Source organism: Dreissena polymorpha, chromosome 3 (assembly GCF_020536995.1).
Source record: "Dreissena polymorpha isolate Duluth1 chromosome 3, UMN_Dpol_1.0, whole genome shotgun sequence".
In the NCBI taxonomy this organism is placed as follows: domain Eukaryota; kingdom Metazoa; phylum Mollusca; class Bivalvia; order Myida; family Dreissenidae; genus Dreissena; species Dreissena polymorpha.
The window spans coordinates 93,167,680-93,187,411 of NC_068357.1; the positions used below are offsets into that span (position 1 = coordinate 93,167,680).

The window sequence follows — 19,732 nt, forward strand, 5'->3', positions numbered from 1 at the left end:
TACCTGGACTACCTCATCAAGGTCCTCTTGCCAGAGGTGCTGGTGAAGATACACATGGACATCCACAAGACCAACCACGAGGAGAGCGAGAAACTGCTGGCCCACGCCTTCCATCCCACACTGTATCACACATACACATCTTGACAAGTAACACCCACACCTTTCATCCCACATTGTACCAAACATATAAAATGAGACGCTGTTTAACCCACACTGTACCATACCCACACTGTTTGATGACTTCCATCCCACACTGTACCACAACCACACTGTCTGATGCCTTCCACCCCACACTGTACCACACCCACACTGTCTGATGCCTTCCACCACACACTGTACCGCACCCACACTGTCTGATGCCTTCCACTTCACACTGTACCACACCCATACTGTCTGATGCCTTCCACCCCACACTATACAACACCCACATTGTCTGGTGCCTTCCATCCCACACTGTACCACACCCACATTGTCTGATGCCTTCCATCCCACACCCACACTGTCTGATGCCTTCCACCACACACTGTACCACACCCATACTGTCTGATGCCTTCCACCCCACACTATACAACACCCACATTGTCTGGTGCCTTCCATCCCACACTGTACCACACCCACATTGTCTGATGCCTTCCATCCCACACTGTACCACACCCACGCTGTCTGATGCCTTTCATCCCACACTGTACCACACCCACGCTGTCTGATGACTTCACCCCATACTGTGCCACACCCACAATGTATGATGACTTCCACCCCACACTGTACCACACCCACACTGTACCACACCCACACTGTCTAATGCCTTCCATTCCACACTGTACCACACCCACACTGTCTGATGCCTTCCATCCCACACTGTACCACACCCACACTGTTTGATGCCTTCCATTCCACACTGTACCACACCCACACTGTCTGATGCCTTCCATCCCACACTGTACCACACCCACACTGTCTGATGCCTTCCACTTCACACTGTACCACACCCATACTGTCTGATGCCTTCCACCTCATACTATACAACACCCACGTTGTCTGGTGCCTTCCATCCCACACTGTACCACACCCACATTGTCTGATGCCTTCCATCCCACACTGTACAACAACAACACTGTCTGATGCCTTCCACCACACACTGTTCCACACCCGCACTGTCTGATGCCTTCCACCCCACACTGTTCCACACCCACACTGTCTGATGCCTTCCATCCCACACTGTACCACATCCACATTGTCTGATGCCTTCCACCCCACACTGTTTCACACCCACACTGTCTGATGCATTCCATCCCACACTGTACCGCACCCACACTATCTGATGCCTTCCACTCCACTCTGTATGATGCCTTCTACCCCACACTGTATGATGACTTCCACCCCACACTGTACCACAGCCACACTGTCTGATGCCTTCCATCCCACACTGTTCCACACCCACACTGCCTGATGCCTGACACCCCACACTGTACCACACCCATACTGTCTGTTGCCTGACATCCAACACTGTACCACACCCACACTGTACCACACCCACACTGCACCACACCCCCACTGTATGATGCCTTCCACCCCACACTGTACCACACCCACACTGCCTGATGCCTGACATCCCACACTGTACCACACCCACAATGTCTAATTCCTTTCATCCCACACTGTACCACACCCACACTGTACCACACCCACACTACCACACCCACGCTGTCTGATGACTTCACTCCATACTGTACCACACCCACACTGTATGATGACTTCCACCCCACACTGTACCACACCCACACTGCACCACACCACACTGTACCACAACCACACTGTATGATGACTTCCGCCCCACACTGTACCACACCCACACTTTCTGATGCCTTCCATCCCACCCTGTATGATGACTTCCACCCCACACTGTACCACACCCACACTGTCTGATGCCTTCCATCCCACACTGTACCACACCCCCACTGCCTGATGCCTGACATCCCACACTGTACCACACCCACACTGTACACACACTGTATGATGCCTTCCACCCCACACTGTACCACACCCACACTGTATGATGCCTTCCATCTCACACTGTACCACACCCACACTGTCTGATGCCTGAAATCCCACACTGTACCACCCTCCCCCCACTGCCTGATGCCTTCCACCCCACACTGTACCACACCCACACTGTACAACACCCACACTGTCTGATGCCTTCCACCCCACACTGTACCACACCCACACTGTCTGATGCCTTCCATCGCACACTGTACCACATCCCCACTGTCTGATGCCTGACACCCCACACTGTACCACACCCACATTGTCTGATGACTTCCACCCCACACTGTACCACACCCACACTGTCTGATGCCTTCCATCGCACACTGTACCACACCCTCACTGTCTGATGCCTTCCATCCACACTGTACCACATCTGCACTGTCTGATGCCTTCCATCCCACACTGTGACACACCCACACTGTCTGATGCCTGACACCCCACACTGTACCACACCCACACTGTCCCATATGTGACGTCATCTATCACTACCATGTTTTAGTTTACCATAAAAGACAATGTCGCTTTTTGCTATTAGTATACATGTAGTCAAAATTTACTTTGTAAACTTTCTAGATGGTACATTTAAAGCTGAATTTTTTTTTAATTTGCTCATAAAAATGTTCCAAACGATATCTGAAATTAGTTGGTGATACTTGGTCTTGCCAAAATCTAGGGCAGAGAAAAGAAAAGGAGTAGGAAAACTAGAGGCGTTATTTATTGCACAATCACCCTGAACACAAAATAGTGGCCATAGTCAGTATATGTTTTAAATATGCACACTTTTTATTTTCTATAATGTTTAGGCAATTGATGCATTGATGAGTTAATAAGGTTTTGGTTTCATCAGTTCAAGTGTCATCATATTGACAAATGGGGTTATTCTTGATAGCATGAGGATTCAATGCAGTTGTTCAGACACTTGATGACTTTAATAAATGTTCATTACTTGATTAGCACGTGATTAATATGTTGATTGTAACAATATGTACATAGTTTAATGTAACATGCGTGTTTTTTTTGCTGATTGTAACAAAATGTATATTATTGTATGATTGATATAAAAGTACCTATGTGCTTTATATGATAATTGTAATCAATGTTCATATGTACTCTATTCCATGATTGTAATAAATCTACATATGTACACTTTATTAGTGTGATGTTTGTGGTGATTTTAATATATATACATGTATACTTAAATATCAGAGTACGTGGTGATCAGTGAATGTGAGGCCAACCCACCCAACACAGTGACAATAATAACGTATAAAATGATTTTAAATCAAAAGTAATGAATGTATCCTTATTAGCAAATAAAATTACAATTTATTGACTATTTAATTTGCACAAGCATGCACTTATTTTCATATATCTTAATAAAACTTGTGTCAGTGAAATATATATGCGATGCAACAGAGTCAGACAATAGTCGAGAACAATTGCGTCTCCTGTACGGCTGCCAATGATCACCCACTCCAGTTTGACACATTGTTGTATAGAACTGAGGGAATTTGGCTCATCCGAATCGTTACTTCGCCAGCAGCATCTGTGTAAGGGCTACAAAAGAGTGATTAAGTGTATGCAAAAAAAAAGTAAAAATAAGATTATTATCAAAATGGAGAAGGTTGTACCAGTAGGAGCGACCAGCATTTTGGATTGTGTCTGCCAATAACATATAATTGCAACTCGCTCTGTGAAAACGGGGTTTCATGCATGTGTAAAGGGTCGTCCCAGATAAGCCTGTGCAGTCCACACAGGCTAATCAGAAACAACATTTTTCACCTTCATTGCATTTCTGCGTTTTAATGAAGTGTCCTTGCGATCTGGGGCGACTTTTAACGCACATGCATTAGGCCCAGTTTTCCCAGAGTCGCATTTACATGTATATGTTTTTGGCAGACACAATCCAAAATGCTTCCGCTTAGCGTGAAAGACACAACGCATTTGCATCAAACACATTTTGGCCAAGGTTTGCCTCAAATGTTCGGTTAGAACTACTTGTATACAAAAATGAGTAAGGATTTATACATTTTCAAATAAACAAACTTATTAAAGCTAACACTACAGAAACATTCACGAAGTGACATGGTGAGCTTATGTGACCGTGTGATGTACGATGTCCGTTGTGTGTGCGTGCGTGCGTCCGTCAACAATTTGTTTGTGTAGACAGTAGAGGTCACAGTTTTCATCCAATCTTTATGAAATTTGGTCAGAATGTTTATTTTGATGAAATCTGGGTTGTGATTGTATTTGGGTCATCTGGGGTCAAAAACTAGGTCACTAGGTCAAAAACTAGGTCAAATAATAGAAAAACCTTGTGTAGACAATAGAGGTCGCAGTTTTCATCCAATCTTTATGAAATTTGGTCAGAATGTTTATCTTGATGAAATCTGGGTTGGTATTGTATTTGGGTCATCTGAGGTCAAAAACTAGGTCAAATAATAGAAAAACCGTCAGCAATTTGTGTAGACAGTAGAGGTCACAGTTTTCATCCAATCTTTTATGAAATTTGGTCAAAATGTTTATCTTCCTGAAATCTGGGTTGGGATTGTATTTTGGTCATCTGGGGTCAAAAACTAGGTCACTAGGTCAAAAATTAGGTCAAATAATAGAAAAACCTTGTATAGACAATAGAGGTCAGAATGTTTATCTTGATGAAATCTGGGTTGGTATTGTATTTGGGTCATCTGGGGTCAAAAACTAGGTCACTATGTCAAATAATTGAAAGGCCTTGTGTAGACAATAGAGGTCACAGTTTTCATCCAATCTTTATAAAATTTGATCAGAATGTTTATCTTGATGACATCTGGGTTGGGATTGTATTTAGGTCACTTGGGGTAAAAAACTAGGTCACTAGGTCAAATAATAGAAAAACCTTGTGTAGACAATAGAGGTCACAGTTTTCATCCAACCTTTATGAAATTTGGTCAGAATGTTTATCTTGATGACATATGGGTTGGGATTGTATTTGGTTAGGCAGGTGAGCGATTCAGGGCCATCATGTCCCTCTTTTATAATTACAAGATTATCTTTAACTGCATAATATAACATTTATTTTTTACATAAATTTCCGGCTAATGTTAACGAAAACAATTGTACATACATGTTCGAAAACGACATGGTACTATACTGAAATGCAATTCTCACATCTGTAATTAAGCTGCCCGTCCGAGTCGAGATCGGCGACCTCCATGAGCGCGTCTACTTCCGCTTCTTGTAGCCTCTCACCCATGTTCTGTAGCACGTGACGGAGTTGCTTCGCGTCGATGTAGCCGGTTCCTTCGCGATCGAATTGCTGAAATGGAGAATGTTTGCCGTTTTTTAATCGTAATTGTTCGTGTAAATTTGATGCAAGTTTCTATTTTGGTTAAAAAAACGCCTACTCACCTATAGAAATATTGGTTTTTGTTTTTTATTTGCTATACGCACATGAAAACAGGTTATACGCGTCAACTAAAGTTGGGTTTGTGTGTGTGTGCGCGCGTGTGTGTGTGTGCGTGCGCGCGTGTGTGTGTTTTGTTGTTTCTATTTTGTTCTTGTCTAAAATTTGTCGATTCTCTTTTAGGTACCTTTAATTCAAAGGTTATTTATTCGGCAATATGCCTACCTGGAATGCTTCGATGATCTCGTCTTCATTTGACACGGAGTTCCAGTGCTTTGACACCGTGTCTTCAAAGTCCTTCTCCGTGATAAAACCTGTCCCTGAAGATAAAGTTACAAGTCTATTTTTAAGCATAAGATATATAACTTTGTGCGATCTACACATGTTAATTGCAGTTAAATTAAAGGTATTGACATACTTCATGAAACCTTATCTTAATAAAAGTGTAATTTAAAAGTGTTTTCACGTTGATCTCCTACCACCATCATCACTCGTACCTTTTACCACCATCATCATCCGTACCTTTCACCACCAACACCATCCTACCCTTTCAACACAATCATCACCCGTACCTTTCACCACCATCATCACCCGTACCTTTCAACACCATCATCATTCGTACCTTACACCACCATCATCACCAGTACCTTTCACCACCATCATCACCAGTACCTTTCAACACCATCATCACCCGTACCTTTCACCACCATCATCACCCGTACCTTTACCACCATCATCACCCGTACCTTTCAACACCATCATCACCTGTTCCTTTCACCACCATCATCACCCGTACCTTTCACCACCATCATCACCTGTACCTTTTACCATCATCCTCACCCGTACCTTTCACCACCACCAACTCCCGTTCCTTATACCACCATCATCGCCCGTACCTTTAAACACCATTATCATCCGTACCTTTCGCCACCATAATCACCCGTACCTTTCAACACCATCAACTCACGTTCCTTTTATCACCATCATCGCCCGTACCTTTCAACACCATTATCACCCTTTCCTTTCACCACCATAATCACCCTTATCTTTCACCACCATCATCACCCGTATCTTTCACCACCATCATCACCCGTAGCTTTCACCACCATCATCACCCGTATCTTTCACCGCCATCACCATCCGTACTTTTCACCGCCATCATCACCATTATCTTTCACCACCATCATCACCCGTATCTTTCACCACCATCATCACCCGTAGCTTTCACCACCATCATCAAGCGTACCTTTCACCGCCTTCATCACCCGTATCTTTCAACACCATAATCACCCGTATCTTTCACCGCCTTAACCATCATCATCCGTACTTTTCACCGCCATCATCACCCTTATCTTTCACCACCATCATCACCCGTATCTTTCACTACCATCATCACCCGTACCTTTCAACACCATCATCACCCGTACTTTTGACCACCATCATCACCCGTACCTTTAACCACCGTCATCACCCATACCTTTCACCACCATCATCACCCGTACCTTTCACCACCATCATCACCCGTACCTTTCAATACCATCATCACCCGTACCTTTCACCACCATCATCACCCATACCTTTCACCACCATCATCACCCGTACCTTGCTCCACCATCATCACCCGTACCTTTCACCACCATCATCACCCGTATCTTTCACCACCATGATCACCTGTACCTTGCATCATCACCCGTACTTTTCACCACCATCATCACCCGTACCTTTTACCACCACCATCACCCGTACCTTTCACCACCATCATCACCCATACCTTTCACTACCATCATCACCCGTACCATTCACCACCATCATCACCCGTACCTTTCACCACCATCATCACCCGTACCTTGCATCATAACCTGTACCTTTCACCACCATCATCACACGTACTTTTCACCACAATCATCACCCGTACCTCGCATCATCACCCGTACCTTTCACCACCATCATCACCCGTACCTTTCATCACCATCAACCGTACCTTTCACCACCATCATCACCCGTACCTTTCACCACCATTATCACCTGTACCTTTCACCACCATCACTACCCGTATCTTTCACCACCATCATCACCCGTACCTTTCACCATTATCATCACCCGTACCTTTCACCACCATCATCACCCGTACCTTTCACCATCATCATCACCCGTACCTTTCACCACCATCATCACCCGTACCTTTCACCACCATTATCACCCGTACCTTTCACCACCATCATAACTCAGACCTTTCACCACCATCACCACCCGTACCTTTCAAAACCATCATCACCCGTACTTTTCACCACCATCATCACCCGTACCTTTCACCACCATCACCATCCGTACCATTCACCATTATCATCCGTACCTTTCGCGACCATCATCATCCGTACCTTTCACCACCATCATCATCCGTACCGTGCACCACCATCATCACCCGTACCTTTCACCACCATTATCGTCCGTACTTTTCAACCCCATCATCACCCGTACCTTTCATCACCAACATCACGCGTACCTTTCATCACCAAAATCACCCGTACCTTTCGCGTCCGCCTCCTTCGACATCATTTTCACCTCCGCCTCCGAGGGGTTGCGCCCCAGGGCGCGGATTGCGTTGCCAAGGTCATTTGTGGGGATCGTACCCTTGTCTTGCACGTCGAACATGAAGAACGCGTCTTTGATGGCTGCAAAACAGTACTAGGCTGACTATGCTGTAGTATGTACGTAGTGTGGTATACAGATGCATTCATTAATGCAGTCATAGTTTGACTATAAAGAGTATAATGTACATATAGAGATGCAGTCACTAGGACTGTCATAATTTGACTATGCTACAAGTATATACGTACAAAGATGTTGACGTTTGGGAATGAGTAGTTTCAAGTAAGAAAACGTTCCATATATCGACAAAAACCAGGACGATATGCCAATATCTCTCATTGTTTGGACAAACCGCTTTAAGGGTCATTACGGAACAATTTTCGCCATTCGTCTGATGAATTGGATTTTTAATTAACGTTAATCAAGGCATATATGAGATTTTTCCATAAAACGAAATGGTCTTTTAGATCACCTTTAATCTGGTCCTCTGAGAGTTTTGATGCCTGAAATGGAACATTGAACAAATAATTGAGTCGCGCTCTGATAAAACAGGGCTCAATGCATGTAAAGCGTCGTCCAGGATTAGCCTGTGAAGATTGCACAGACTAAGCTGGGACGACGCTTTCCGCTTTAATGGGGTTTTTTTGTTTAAAAGAAGTCTCTTTAAAGCGCAAATCCAATATAGGCGAAAAGTGTCGTCCCTGATTAGCCTGTGCCGACTGCATATTGGACGACACTTTACGCAAATGAATTTAACCCCGTTTTCACAAAGGGCGGTTCAATTTCAATTGAATACATATTTTGCGTTGTCTTTGTTAATTTTCTGGCAAACTAAGACAAATAAAACACTTATTTGAAGTTTGAATTTCCGAATTAAAGTAATTAAACTACGATTGCATTAGCCGGTCAAAAATAAGGCAACACTTAATTTGATCTAAACATTCGCTTTTTCCAATTTTTATGAGAACTTTTTTATAATTAATTGTTGATTGGGTAGGTAGGAAACGCTAGTTTTGTTCTTTTTAAGCATGTAGATAAATCTAGTTACGTAGATTTCTCATAAACTTGCCTGGTATAGATGTGCAACAAACATTTTATTTACTTGTTTTTGATTATGGATTAATCAAGTGACATTGTACTGGTATATGTATTTAAACGAGCATATTGACGACACAGCGGTACTTCATGTAAATGATCATATTACAACAATTTTACGATTAAGATTTATTTTGCGAAAAATAACACATTGACAACTTTTAAAACAAAATACTACATTGTGTACTGGACATTGATAGAAACCAGATTATATTAAGCGACAAGTACATGACTATTTAAAATTAATTAATAATCATATTTTGTAAATTATAATACCAGCTTAGCCGTCTATATACCCCCTTAAAGTTTCACTCGGACTTTACCATGATGATATGTCAGATCAGAGCCCCTTCTTCCAATTGTATGTACGAGGTCCTGTGGACAACAACAATAACATTTTGTATCAACGGCACGACTATTGTGCAGTTAATTTTATTTGTCTGTTTCGAGCATTGTATGCAAATAAATATATAATATTATAAAGAACATAAGATTAATGTCCATTTAAAATAACGATACGTACACTGGGAACACATGCGGCGGGCGGCGATCCTGGACGATGTTCCTTCCTCTTTTTTAGAAAGTTTAAATAAAATCATCACGTAATGAACATGTTTGTGGTCATAAAATCACCATGAAACTGTATGATCCTGTTTGAGGACACACTATCTCGACCAAATTCAAAATCAGCCATTTCACCTGTATGTCGTGTTAACAGTAGCATATTTGAGTGGTGCAATTGTATATTTATGATATTTTAAGTTGGTGCCTCTGGTTTCCCTTGCTCAAATCTTTAACTTACCTTTCGAAGTGTTGACGCAACCCAAAATCTTGTGTTTAGTACGATTATATTGCATGGATGGGGCGGGGGAGTGGGATGTGTCAATTGATTTGTTGCCATAGTTATTAGGTGGTCTCAAGCTACATTAGCGCGTCAGAGCAAATGGAGTATGTATGATTTCGTGATAACTGTATTAAAACTCAGCAGCGTGGGAAATATGTATCGATAGAGTTGTCAGTCTGACAATTTTTATCATAAAATCATCTGATTTAATGTCAGCTGTCAGAAATGTAGAAAACCAATTGATAAACTGGAACCTATAGTATATGCCATAAAATAATATTATAAGTAGACAAAACGATAGTAGTACACGTAGTAGCAGGTGTTGTTACTGTTTCTTCTTGAAGCAGTAATAGTATAATGCGCGTATACTACTTTCGACCACGGATGGATACCTAATAATATACACATATACATGTATACAGGTAACACTTGTTTATGGAGATTCACTCAGAAATGCTAAAGCCATGTTAGGATTTATGCATTCTGGTCTACCGTCGGGAAATTCTTCCAAAAGTCCATTGGTTATTGATAAAGATCAACATCAGGGTAAGACTTCTACCCCAATATATTAACGACATACACTTTTAATTTATAAACTTCAGGGACATCTATGTGCCTGTTCAGATATACAGAGAATCTGCACACGTGTATTTATATTATATATGTATAAATACAACGATGAAGCATGGAGCTAATGATGAAACAAACTATTTATTTTAATTTTCGACGTTATTAATTGAATAACGACATATTTAGTTTGTCAAATATCAGAAAGCTTTATGCCCTTTAGAAAACTGTTAAAAATGAATGGTTAAACGTGGTAAAAAAAGTCTGTTTATGAGTATGATTGTTAACATATTTGTTTCATTACATTTCCGGGTAATTTCTCCCATTGTTGGCATTGTTTCCTTATAGTGAAACTAAATAAAATTCGGAATAAAGGTTTACTCTTGTCGTTCTGCCAGTTGTCCTATTCGTTGTCAAATGTCAATTATACGGCACGTTTCGGATCTCATTGACTCTTACAAAAGTTTTGCATAAGTTATACATATATTTTCAATAGGTATCTACTGATTAACATCCTGTGATGTAAGTATGTATGTAAGTATAGTATATGTATGTGCATAGACATATTATTATTTAAGTATCTTATTTTTGATAACAGTTAACGTCGGCGAATAAATCATATAAGTATATATATTTATTTATACACAATATTTAATGTATGTACACTAATTTCGGATAATGAAAAAAATCGTTACAAAATCAACACATTATGCGTTACTGTATGTTCGGTGTACATGCATGTCAGGGCATATACGAAATTATACTGAGTTAATTCATTATGGCTCATTGCCTGAATGTCTTATACAAACGTTATTATAAAATATAATTCAAGTGCATAGATCTTAATCCTTATAACTCACTTTAACATTGACACTTGATTTATAATATTAGTATGTAATAGACGAAATATCGACATACCTTTTTAACAGTTTTACTTAAGTTAGTTCCTTGAAATTATGCCATACTTTGTTGAGCGTTTGCTCAGATGTTCAGTGTTAAAGGTTGTGATCGATGTTGCTGTGTTACCATTGAGGAAGATTTATACGACAAATACAGATGTGGGGCCTTTGATCCTTCTTTGGGTATTGGCTGCATTTATTTTATATAAATAGTACCAAGACACGACAATTCTGATGCTATTACTGTTGTTTCTAGAAGAATTTAAGTGTGTATGTTAGAATTAAATATAGTTTTTGTTTTTTCAATATTTTTTTAAATGTCGTATGCGATATTAGCAATGTTGGCTGACTAAATATGTCTTTGGTGCAAAACATTTGAGTCAGTATCAACAGACGATGTAAATTCATAAGACATTTCGTGAATGTTAAGTATGAAGGAATCATGCATATCTTCAAACGAATTGTTACGTGTCTATGCGGTAAATATAGGACATGAGCCTTTACCCAGTTCAAGATACGCCCACCTTCTATCTGGATCGGTTGATTAAAACTACAGTGCGAGTATCATCTGTTAGTCTGGTCCGATAAATCCAACGTACCTTGGCCATTGATAATTTCAGTTGACAAGTGAAACCTTGACATTGTGCTAAAATAACTCATGACAAATCTTTATATCTGGATAAAGCACTCACGTGACGTATAGTGACGTCGTATTAAATAGTTCGTGAATATTTTCATGTCGCCGTGTGCTGTGTTGTGTTTATTTTATCTTGCTTTTAAAGACAGGAGTAAATTATTGAACAGATAGAATATCACGCAAGTGTCAACGGTAAACATTATTCGCTCGGCAGAAAATATGAAAAAAGGTTTTCTAAATCTTACTCGATATAATATCAACACACACTCACATACGGAATCCGGATAGTGCCATATATAATCTCGTCCTTCTTTCATCAAGGGCGACACAAGACACACGAAGCGATACACGATATTTTTCGCGGCGACACACGATATATTTAACATGATATATCGCCCCTGTGTAGGAAGCCCAAAAGGCGATATATAGTGTTAAATATATCGTGCGTCGCCGCGACTGTCGCGCAAACTATCGTGCGTCGCCGAGACTGTCGCGAAAAATATCGTGCGTCGCCGCGACTGTCGCGAAAAATATCGTGTATCGCTTCGTGTGTCGTGCCTCGCGTTCAAAGGGATACACTAGACACACAAAGCGATACACGATATTATGCGCGACAGTCGCGGCGATGCACGATATTTTATTATTCAAATATCGCCCATATTATCCGAATCTCGTGTATCGCGGTCTAATTTCAGACCGCGTCACTAGACACACCAAGCGATACTCGATATTTTGCGCGACAGTCGCGGCGACACACGATATTTGTACTGTTCAAATATCGCTGTAATAATATCGCCTGTCCAATGTCAGGTTTTTAAACGGTGTTACAGTATTTTTTAACCATTTATTATCAATATTGCTGCCCTCGACACACTTATAAAAGATTATTCTAGCATTAGTAAACTACGGAATCCGGATAGTGCCATTTATAATCTCGCCTTTCTTTCATCAAGGGCGACACTAGACACACGAGGCGAAACACGATATTTTGCGCGACAGTCGCGGCGACGCACAATAATTTTTCGCGACAGTCGCGGCGACGCACGATATTTTACTTCGTGTGTCTATCGCTTCGAGTGTCGTGTCTCGCGTTCAAAGGACGACACTAGACACACGAAGCGATAAACGATATGTTGCGCGACAATCGCGGCGACGCACGATATTGTATTCTTCAAATATCGCCCATATTATCAGAATCTCGTGTATGGCGGTCTAATTTCAGACCGCGACACTAGATACACGAAGCGATACTCGATATTTTGCGCGACAGTCGCGGCGACGCACGATATTTGTACTGAGTGTAAGGCAAATGATACATACCAAGAAATCATCCTTTTGGTAGCAAGAATTGTGTATCAGTTTAGAAGGCATACATGCTGGTTGAGTATTTTTAGTTTGCATGGAATACTGCCCTGTATCGGCATGATATCGGTATTCGAAAAGGGCAATTGAACAACATGTGCTTATTTCGAAAAAAAAGATTCATTTGTGATCATAAAAAAAAGAGTGTCAAACGGTTGAAAAACGAATACTATTCCAGATTATAAGCTATTACCAGAATACAATAATTTATATCACTTTACTAAACTAGATTGGCCCCGGATACTTTTGCTGACTGACAGGGGAAAATCAGTTTATATTAACTACTTCAACATTAACGCCGAGGTTCTTACTCCCATCATTATACGAGCTGGTCATACTCTGACTCTGGCATCGCCAGCCTGTCTATTCAACCCGTATACAGGGTGCAGGATTAACGGGGTTCACAGGGGTTTACACACGGGCTAGATCGAATGTAAACACACCGTGTAGAACTTTATGTTTGCACATATCTCAAGTTATTGAAAAATATTGCAAAAATCTGAAGTGCATTAAAGACACTTTTTTCTTGCATTATGTGTCGATATCTTTAGATTTAAGAATAAATCATTGAGTACGTCTGAAATGGTTGTCAAAATGTCACGTTGAGTGCATCATAACCGTGTAGATGAATGCATTACACATCAATTTTTGGCCAAGAACACAAGCTTATTAAATAAAGTAATTCTGATGTATTTCACATTGCCATAAGCAGCATAAAACTGTTCTATGCACTAGTTTTAATTCTTAATAAAAACTGTTTTAACAAGTTATTTAAAGAAAAGCACCACATACCGGTGTGTTTACACCCATTAACGTAAAATTGTGAACCCCACAAAGTCACGTGATCCTGCACCCAGGTACACGAACATATCGTTTGAATTGAATCCTTAAACAAACTTTCCCTTTTCATATATTCGACATACAGAAAGAAAACAATATATACAAAACAAATGACGCAGGGCTTTGTTTCTTTTTTCACGAAGATTGTATGTCTCTTTGCCAATGACGATAGATTCTTCGGGCATTAGTGACCAAACGATGTTATGAGAAGCTTATATTATATTGTATTAAAATATCATGGAAACAAAATGTTCGGTATCATCCATATGTTTGAAAAATTAGAAATTAAAGTTAAATACATTGATGTGTTAAAATTTATGAAAATTACACTTAAATTGATTAATCAGCAATATATGTATAATTCATTATGCTAGATAAATAAAAGACGACGTTTACTTCTGATATTAATTAAGAAGTTGCGAACGTCATATAATTATTATATACATCAGCGTGCACATTTACGTTGTAATAAGTGCGAATGCATCTAAAACATTTACTTATAATAAAAAAACGTTTTTGATATTAGGCATTAGAAATGCACTTTTTCTTATAAGAAACTTGGTTGATATACACATCAAACACAAAATAAAATAAACAATGTTCATTATGCTGACTCCATCTGTTTCGTACTAAATCTTATAAACTGATATATATTCGATGAGTTGTGTTTTATATATTAAAGAACACAGTTCACGTTAATATTATCTTACAACACCGATGACTAACTCTATTCACTTTGATTAATATGCATTTCTTCCTCAGTTCTATGGCAGCGGTTCGCAGAGCGCAGCACAAAAAGCCGATAAGCCCCCAAATGTTGCCACTGAAATCTTGGTTGCACCAGCAGCCGCCATAGACTGCAGGGTCGCAAATAAACTTCCGGCTGGCACTGCGCCACCAAACGCCGCCATCCAGCTGGCCGCCCAAGATCCGGCTGCTATTCCGCCTGCGGTGAACCCCAGTAATGACAAAATGGCGCCACCGCCGAAAAATCCGAAGACAGCGACTATGGAAACACAGGTCGTAGTACAATAAAATCCACCTGAAGTTGGAAATTTAAAAAATATTCTTATACGTTTATTTTTAATCGATAAAACAGTTATCTTGTTGAATCAGTCCTATATACCCGTAATTACCTTACATTCACGTAGTACGATTCTTGCTTTGTATTACTTAAGTCTTATATGATATTGCATGGTGCTATATATTTCGGTTGTTGTACTTTCAGACCGGTATTCAATTGTTCTTGACACCCTTTGGACATTTAGTGGTGTGTAGCATATACAAATGTTATTTGCTGCGCTCGATAGAAATATACAGCCATGGTTCCAATAAGCAAGCCGGAATGTTTATACTATTTCTTGAAACGTAGAAATTTGTACAAGCCCTAGAGTCGGAACAAAGCCCAGTTCAACATTTACAGTTTGGATGTTTGAGCTTTTTCTCTGTTTGATAACTTAAAATAGGGAACTGTAGCTAAAAAAGAATGTTGCCTGGGAAGCGCTTCCGTCACAAACACAATACCACGTACATGTATTCTGAAATAACAGTTTCACGTGGGTCAAAAAATCATGGTGAATTCCATTTATTCTTCTTTAATGCGGAAACTTAACGATCCACGGACTGACCGCCCGACCGATTTTTTTGAATGAGAATACAAATAATTATATGAAAGTATTAAAAAAAAATCGTTTTTGTTGTGTATAGACTAGTGAACAATTGAAAAACAATCAGCGATTAGCATTGCCTTACCTCCAACTCCATTAGGACACAGACACAATTCGATGCACAGAGATGCGATAAGTTTACTGGAAATCATTTGGCTTTCGTAACCTATCACCATGTGGATATCTGTAGGTTTCAACAATTCATTAAATATACACATTTATTAACATTACAATTTATAAAAATGCGGTCATTACAATCAAGACATAGTTCAAACATATGCCGGTACTTAAAATAGCATAGACTCAAGTCATTCAACAGAATTGCGTATCAGCATATCGTATTAATCAGTAAAACAAATTCAAATCAATATATGGCAGAAACTTTGAAAAAGAATAATAAATTTAAATAATACATTACAAAATGTGCTCTTAGCAAATCCTTTCTCACCTCGTCTTTACTACAAATAAACTGTTTTAGGCAAACTATCAAAATTAATCGTTCTTTGGAAGCCATAAGTGTGTACCAGTATTTAACGCACATATGCAGATAGTATCTTTTTCGTTCGAATGGACGCAGTGTCCTATATCGGCATGTTATCTTTAATTTGGCTTGGCTGACCAGTATTCGAAATAGTTCAACGGATAAAATGAAAAAAAAAATGAAAATGCAGATGAAATTGTCATCATTTTTTGAAAAATGCACTGTCAAATTTAGTAAACGAATACTATTTTTAAACACTAACGACTGATTATGTTATTATTATCAGAATAATTATATATAATGTAATCAAACTATATCGGTCCCTGATATTTTGCTGACTAGTTTGGACCGTTCTTACGGCGCCCCGGCTACAACGTCGTATGATCACCATAATATAAGCAGGGTTATACAAGTACCTAAGGCATCGACAACCTCCGCGCAGAGATTTGACGGGAACCAGCATGGCTGGATCAAATCCCTGCCTTCATAACCAACCACGTGATGAAGGCAGCCATATTTATACCGTTGTTACTTTTACTTTCTTTTTAATTTAGGTATTATTTTTATAATGAACCTTAACTTATACACTATTTTTAAAATGTTCAAGAAAATAATACTACGTTTTTTATAATATAATACTCAAACCAATAAAGTAAAATCCTACCAAATCTGGTTGGATTTTCTTGTGATGGCAGAGATTGTATGTGAGAGAAAGGACCGACAACTCTACATGTACTTTCGAAGTGTAATGTAAAAATACGACTGAACGCATCGCTTTTCGCATATTAGTATTCGATAAATTGAACTTATTTAAACACACTCTTCAACTTGGCTTGGCTGTTGCAAGATAAAGGTTAGATTTTAATTTTCCCTCATTTTGGCATACAATCCTAGTATTTTAAAAGGAAGAATTGAACGCCGCTAAATATTGCGGATTAAATAACTTACTCAATCATGAAGTATTTTAAACGGACTTGTTCACAAATTTTTTTCTTTCGAAAAAAGGGCGAGTTATTGGCTCATATTTACAAATCATTTGGGGTGATTAAATGTTCATTATCTGTGGGAAAATATGTCATTGTAAGAATATCATTGTCCAGTGTTTTGTTTAAAAGCCCATGTCCAAATTACATGATTATGGACAAACAAATATTATATGATGATAACATGCACTTCAGAGAATATTAAAATGAATTAACATTAATTAAATAAATGTATTCAAAGTGTGCATATAGTTACCACATGTTCAACTCCGACAGAAAACAATTAACACACAATAGTTTTAGTAATAGGGGTCATTATGATCGTCTGCTTGTTATAGCCCAGTCGGATTGTTTTTACATGACATAAAAAGAAAATAAGCGCCTTATTTAAAAAAAAAACACGACGCCAAAATACTGAAAATAGCATGCACACGTCTCATCCTCATATTGCACAAAAGGCACGTTATCGCTAAAAAATCGAGCCGCGTTCATGGAAAACTGGGCTTAATGCATGTGCATGAAGTAACGTCCCAAATGAACCTATGCTTTCAGCACAGGCTTATAATTTAAGATACTTTCCGCTGTTACGTTTTTGTTTTGTTTAAGGCACGCAACTTCTTAGCAAAAATCCAGTGTAGGCGGAAAGTGTCGTCATAGATTAGCCTGTGCGGACTGCACAGAGTATTCTGGGAAGACCCTTACCGCACATGCATAAAGCCCACTTTTCAAAGAAAGATGAAAGATCATCCACGGAGAGTCACACGCTTCACCAAGTTCCTTACGGAAATCTGAACTATTATTTACTGCAGTTCGAACATTTCAGATGAAATTTCCTCAACGTTCCGGTATTTAAAATGAACAGATTTGTGTTTAAAGGAGGGCCAGGTAAGCAATATTTACTGCATATGCGTTGTATTTGGAATCGTTTGTATGTAAATTGACATGTTCATGTACAGGAAACAGCCGCAGACACTTTGTTACTTTGTTTGTTTTGTTAATTAATTTATTAAGTTTGACTTAAATTTTCCTAAGGAGCTGTTGGAAAACGCGCCCATAGTGCTCGACGAATGTTATATAAGTTATATAAACATCTTGCTGCCCAGAGGCGAAATGTAAAGCCGACATGCTTCAAATACAAATGTAATAAAATATTACTAAACACTTAATAACACAAGACAACTTAAACTGAATCAAACTTTCAGCTGATAGTAAAATACAAAGAAAAGTGCACATATACAGTTCACATATAGCACAATTAATATCTAGTTCACTCAGTTACAAATATCAAGTGATGGTAAACGGACAGTTTACGTTATTAACGTGATAAATTGTTCAATAAATTAGGCTCATTGTCGCAATAATACGATCCCGGATAAGTGTCTATGGAGTTATTGTTCGTTTTTTCGCGGTTGTCTCCCTTTTGCAGCACGTGAATCATTTTGGAGTTGTGCTGCTGCGCGCGCGCTCTTAAGGCGGCGATGCTCTCTGATTTTACGTCATCAACTGGTTCCGTTTTGCGGTCCGTTGCAGCTTTTTCTTCTTGCTCTTCCTCCTCCTGCATTTTCGTTGCGGCCTCAACGGATTTCTTGTGCATCCCTGTAAAAAAATACCAGTACAGAATTGTTTCGTATCGCACTAAAATCTAATTTTTATAAAAAATGGAGATCCGAAAAAAACGCTTCATATATTTCCCGGCATTCCATGTAGAACACCATCCGTATAACCTAGCCGAAGTGTTGATACATTGATAAACGGTTGTTTATGAATATCTGCTCACGAAAAGAGGCAACCGACATCGGGCATTTTACACAACCATGATCACTTATGAACAACATTTTTGGGAAAAGCAGAAGACAACAATTACGCAGATATACTAATGCGCTGTAAATACCAAGTAACCACGGCGCGGCCGACTGCTCGATGCCCCTCTCAGCGCTCTTCACGATGGAGTCCGGAAGTGGCAGCGCGTGCCGCACCATTGCGCCGTAGAGGCCGTACTCCGCCATGATGCTGCTCTTTCCCCACGTCTTCTCGGTCTTTCGCCACTTGGCGCGCCTGTTTTGGAACCATACCTGTGGAGGAGATCATGTTGTCGATCAGCACTGTATGAAAATAGGACTTGATGCATGTGCGTGAAGTTTCGTCCCAGATTACCCTATGCATTCCTCACAGGCTAATCAGGGACCACACTTTCCGTTGTAAGTGTATTTTTCGTTTAAAGCAAAAGTCCAGTTAAGACAAAAAGTGTCGTCACTGTTTTGCCTATGCGGACTGCGCAGCCTTATCTGAGACCACACTTCACGCACCCGCATGAAACCCCGTATTTCCCAGTGTGAG

At 39.8% G+C, this 19,732-nt stretch overlaps 4 protein-coding genes and 1 long non-coding RNA gene across 11 annotated transcripts in view; 2 read left to right on the top strand and 3 right to left on the bottom strand.

The window, feature by feature from the left end:
* LOC127875320 (uncharacterized) overlaps positions 1-3,200 on the top strand; it is a 31,783-nt gene extending 28,583 nt beyond the window's left edge. For all 4 annotated transcript variants that reach the window (XM_052420304.1, XM_052420300.1, XM_052420301.1 and 1 more), the window contains one exon: positions 1-3,200. In XM_052420304.1, the coding sequence (XP_052276264.1) occupies positions 1-144 (144 nt within the window). In that variant the 3' untranslated portion in view covers positions 145-3,200.
* On the bottom strand, positions 564-1,235 carry LOC127872405 (uncharacterized). Its single transcript, XM_052415735.1, has 2 exons — positions 1,065-1,235; positions 564-938 (listed from the first exon to the last, which is right to left on the bottom strand). Exons 1-2 carry the CDS (start codon positions 1,233-1,235, stop codon positions 564-566), a joined length of 546 nt encoding a protein of 181 aa, XP_052271695.1.
* On the bottom strand, positions 2,749-11,553 carry LOC127875328 (uncharacterized). Of its 2 annotated transcripts, none has more exons than XM_052420319.1 (7): positions 11,445-11,553; positions 9,439-9,490; positions 8,493-8,523; positions 7,960-8,103; positions 5,657-5,751; positions 5,197-5,344; positions 2,749-3,606 (listed from the first exon to the last, which is right to left on the bottom strand). In XM_052420319.1, the coding sequence occupies exons 2-7, from the start codon at positions 9,439-9,441 to the stop codon at positions 3,578-3,580; spliced, it is 450 nt and encodes a 149-aa protein (XP_052276279.1). In that variant the 5' UTR covers positions 9,442-9,490; positions 11,445-11,553; the 3' UTR covers positions 2,749-3,577. The 2 variants fall into 2 exon arrangements, with proteins under 2 accessions (XP_052276279.1, XP_052276281.1); XM_052420321.1 differs by lacking the exon at positions 11,445-11,553 and adding an exon at positions 9,639-9,722.
* Positions 10,931-19,732, top strand: part of LOC127875330 (uncharacterized) — a 12,459-nt gene continuing 3,657 nt past the window's right edge. Inside the window, exons 1-2 of one of the 2 annotated variants that reach the window (XR_008047368.1) lie at positions 10,931-11,048; positions 15,027-15,284. This is a non-coding gene — a long non-coding RNA (uncharacterized LOC127875330). Of the gene's footprint in view, positions 11,049-11,829; positions 12,292-15,026; positions 15,285-19,732 lie in introns of those variants that run through there. The other variant, XR_008047367.1, reaches the window with a different exon arrangement.
* LOC127875327 (visual system homeobox 2-like) overlaps positions 16,634-19,732 on the bottom strand; it is a 21,902-nt gene continuing 18,803 nt past the window's right edge. For both annotated transcript variants that reach the window (XM_052420318.1, XM_052420317.1), the window contains 2 exons: positions 19,287-19,467; positions 16,634-18,991 (listed from right to left, as the gene is read on the bottom strand). In XM_052420318.1, coding sequence (XP_052276278.1) covers positions 18,711-18,991; positions 19,287-19,467 — 462 coding nt within the window. In that variant the 3' untranslated portion in view covers positions 16,634-18,710. The remainder of the gene's footprint in view (positions 18,992-19,286; positions 19,468-19,732) is intronic.

Coding starts and splice junctions, on each gene's coding strand:
- LOC127872405 (XM_052415735.1), bottom strand. CDS start 1,235: ATGTGGATGTGGTACAGTGTGGGATGGAAGGCATCAGACAGTGTGGGT. Junction 939..1,064: donor CATCAGACAATGTGGGTGTG/GTACAGTGTGGG, acceptor GGTGTGGTACAG/TGTGGGATGGAAGGCATCAG.
- LOC127875328 (XM_052420319.1), bottom strand. Junction 8,104..8,492: donor CTCAGAGGACCAGATTAAAG/GTGATCTAAAAG, acceptor ACTGTTTTGCAG/CCATCAAAGACGCGTTCTTC. Junction 3,607..5,196: donor CGGGCAGCTTAATTACAGAT/GTGAGAATTGCA, acceptor ACTCTTTTGTAG/CCCTTACACAGATGCTGCTG.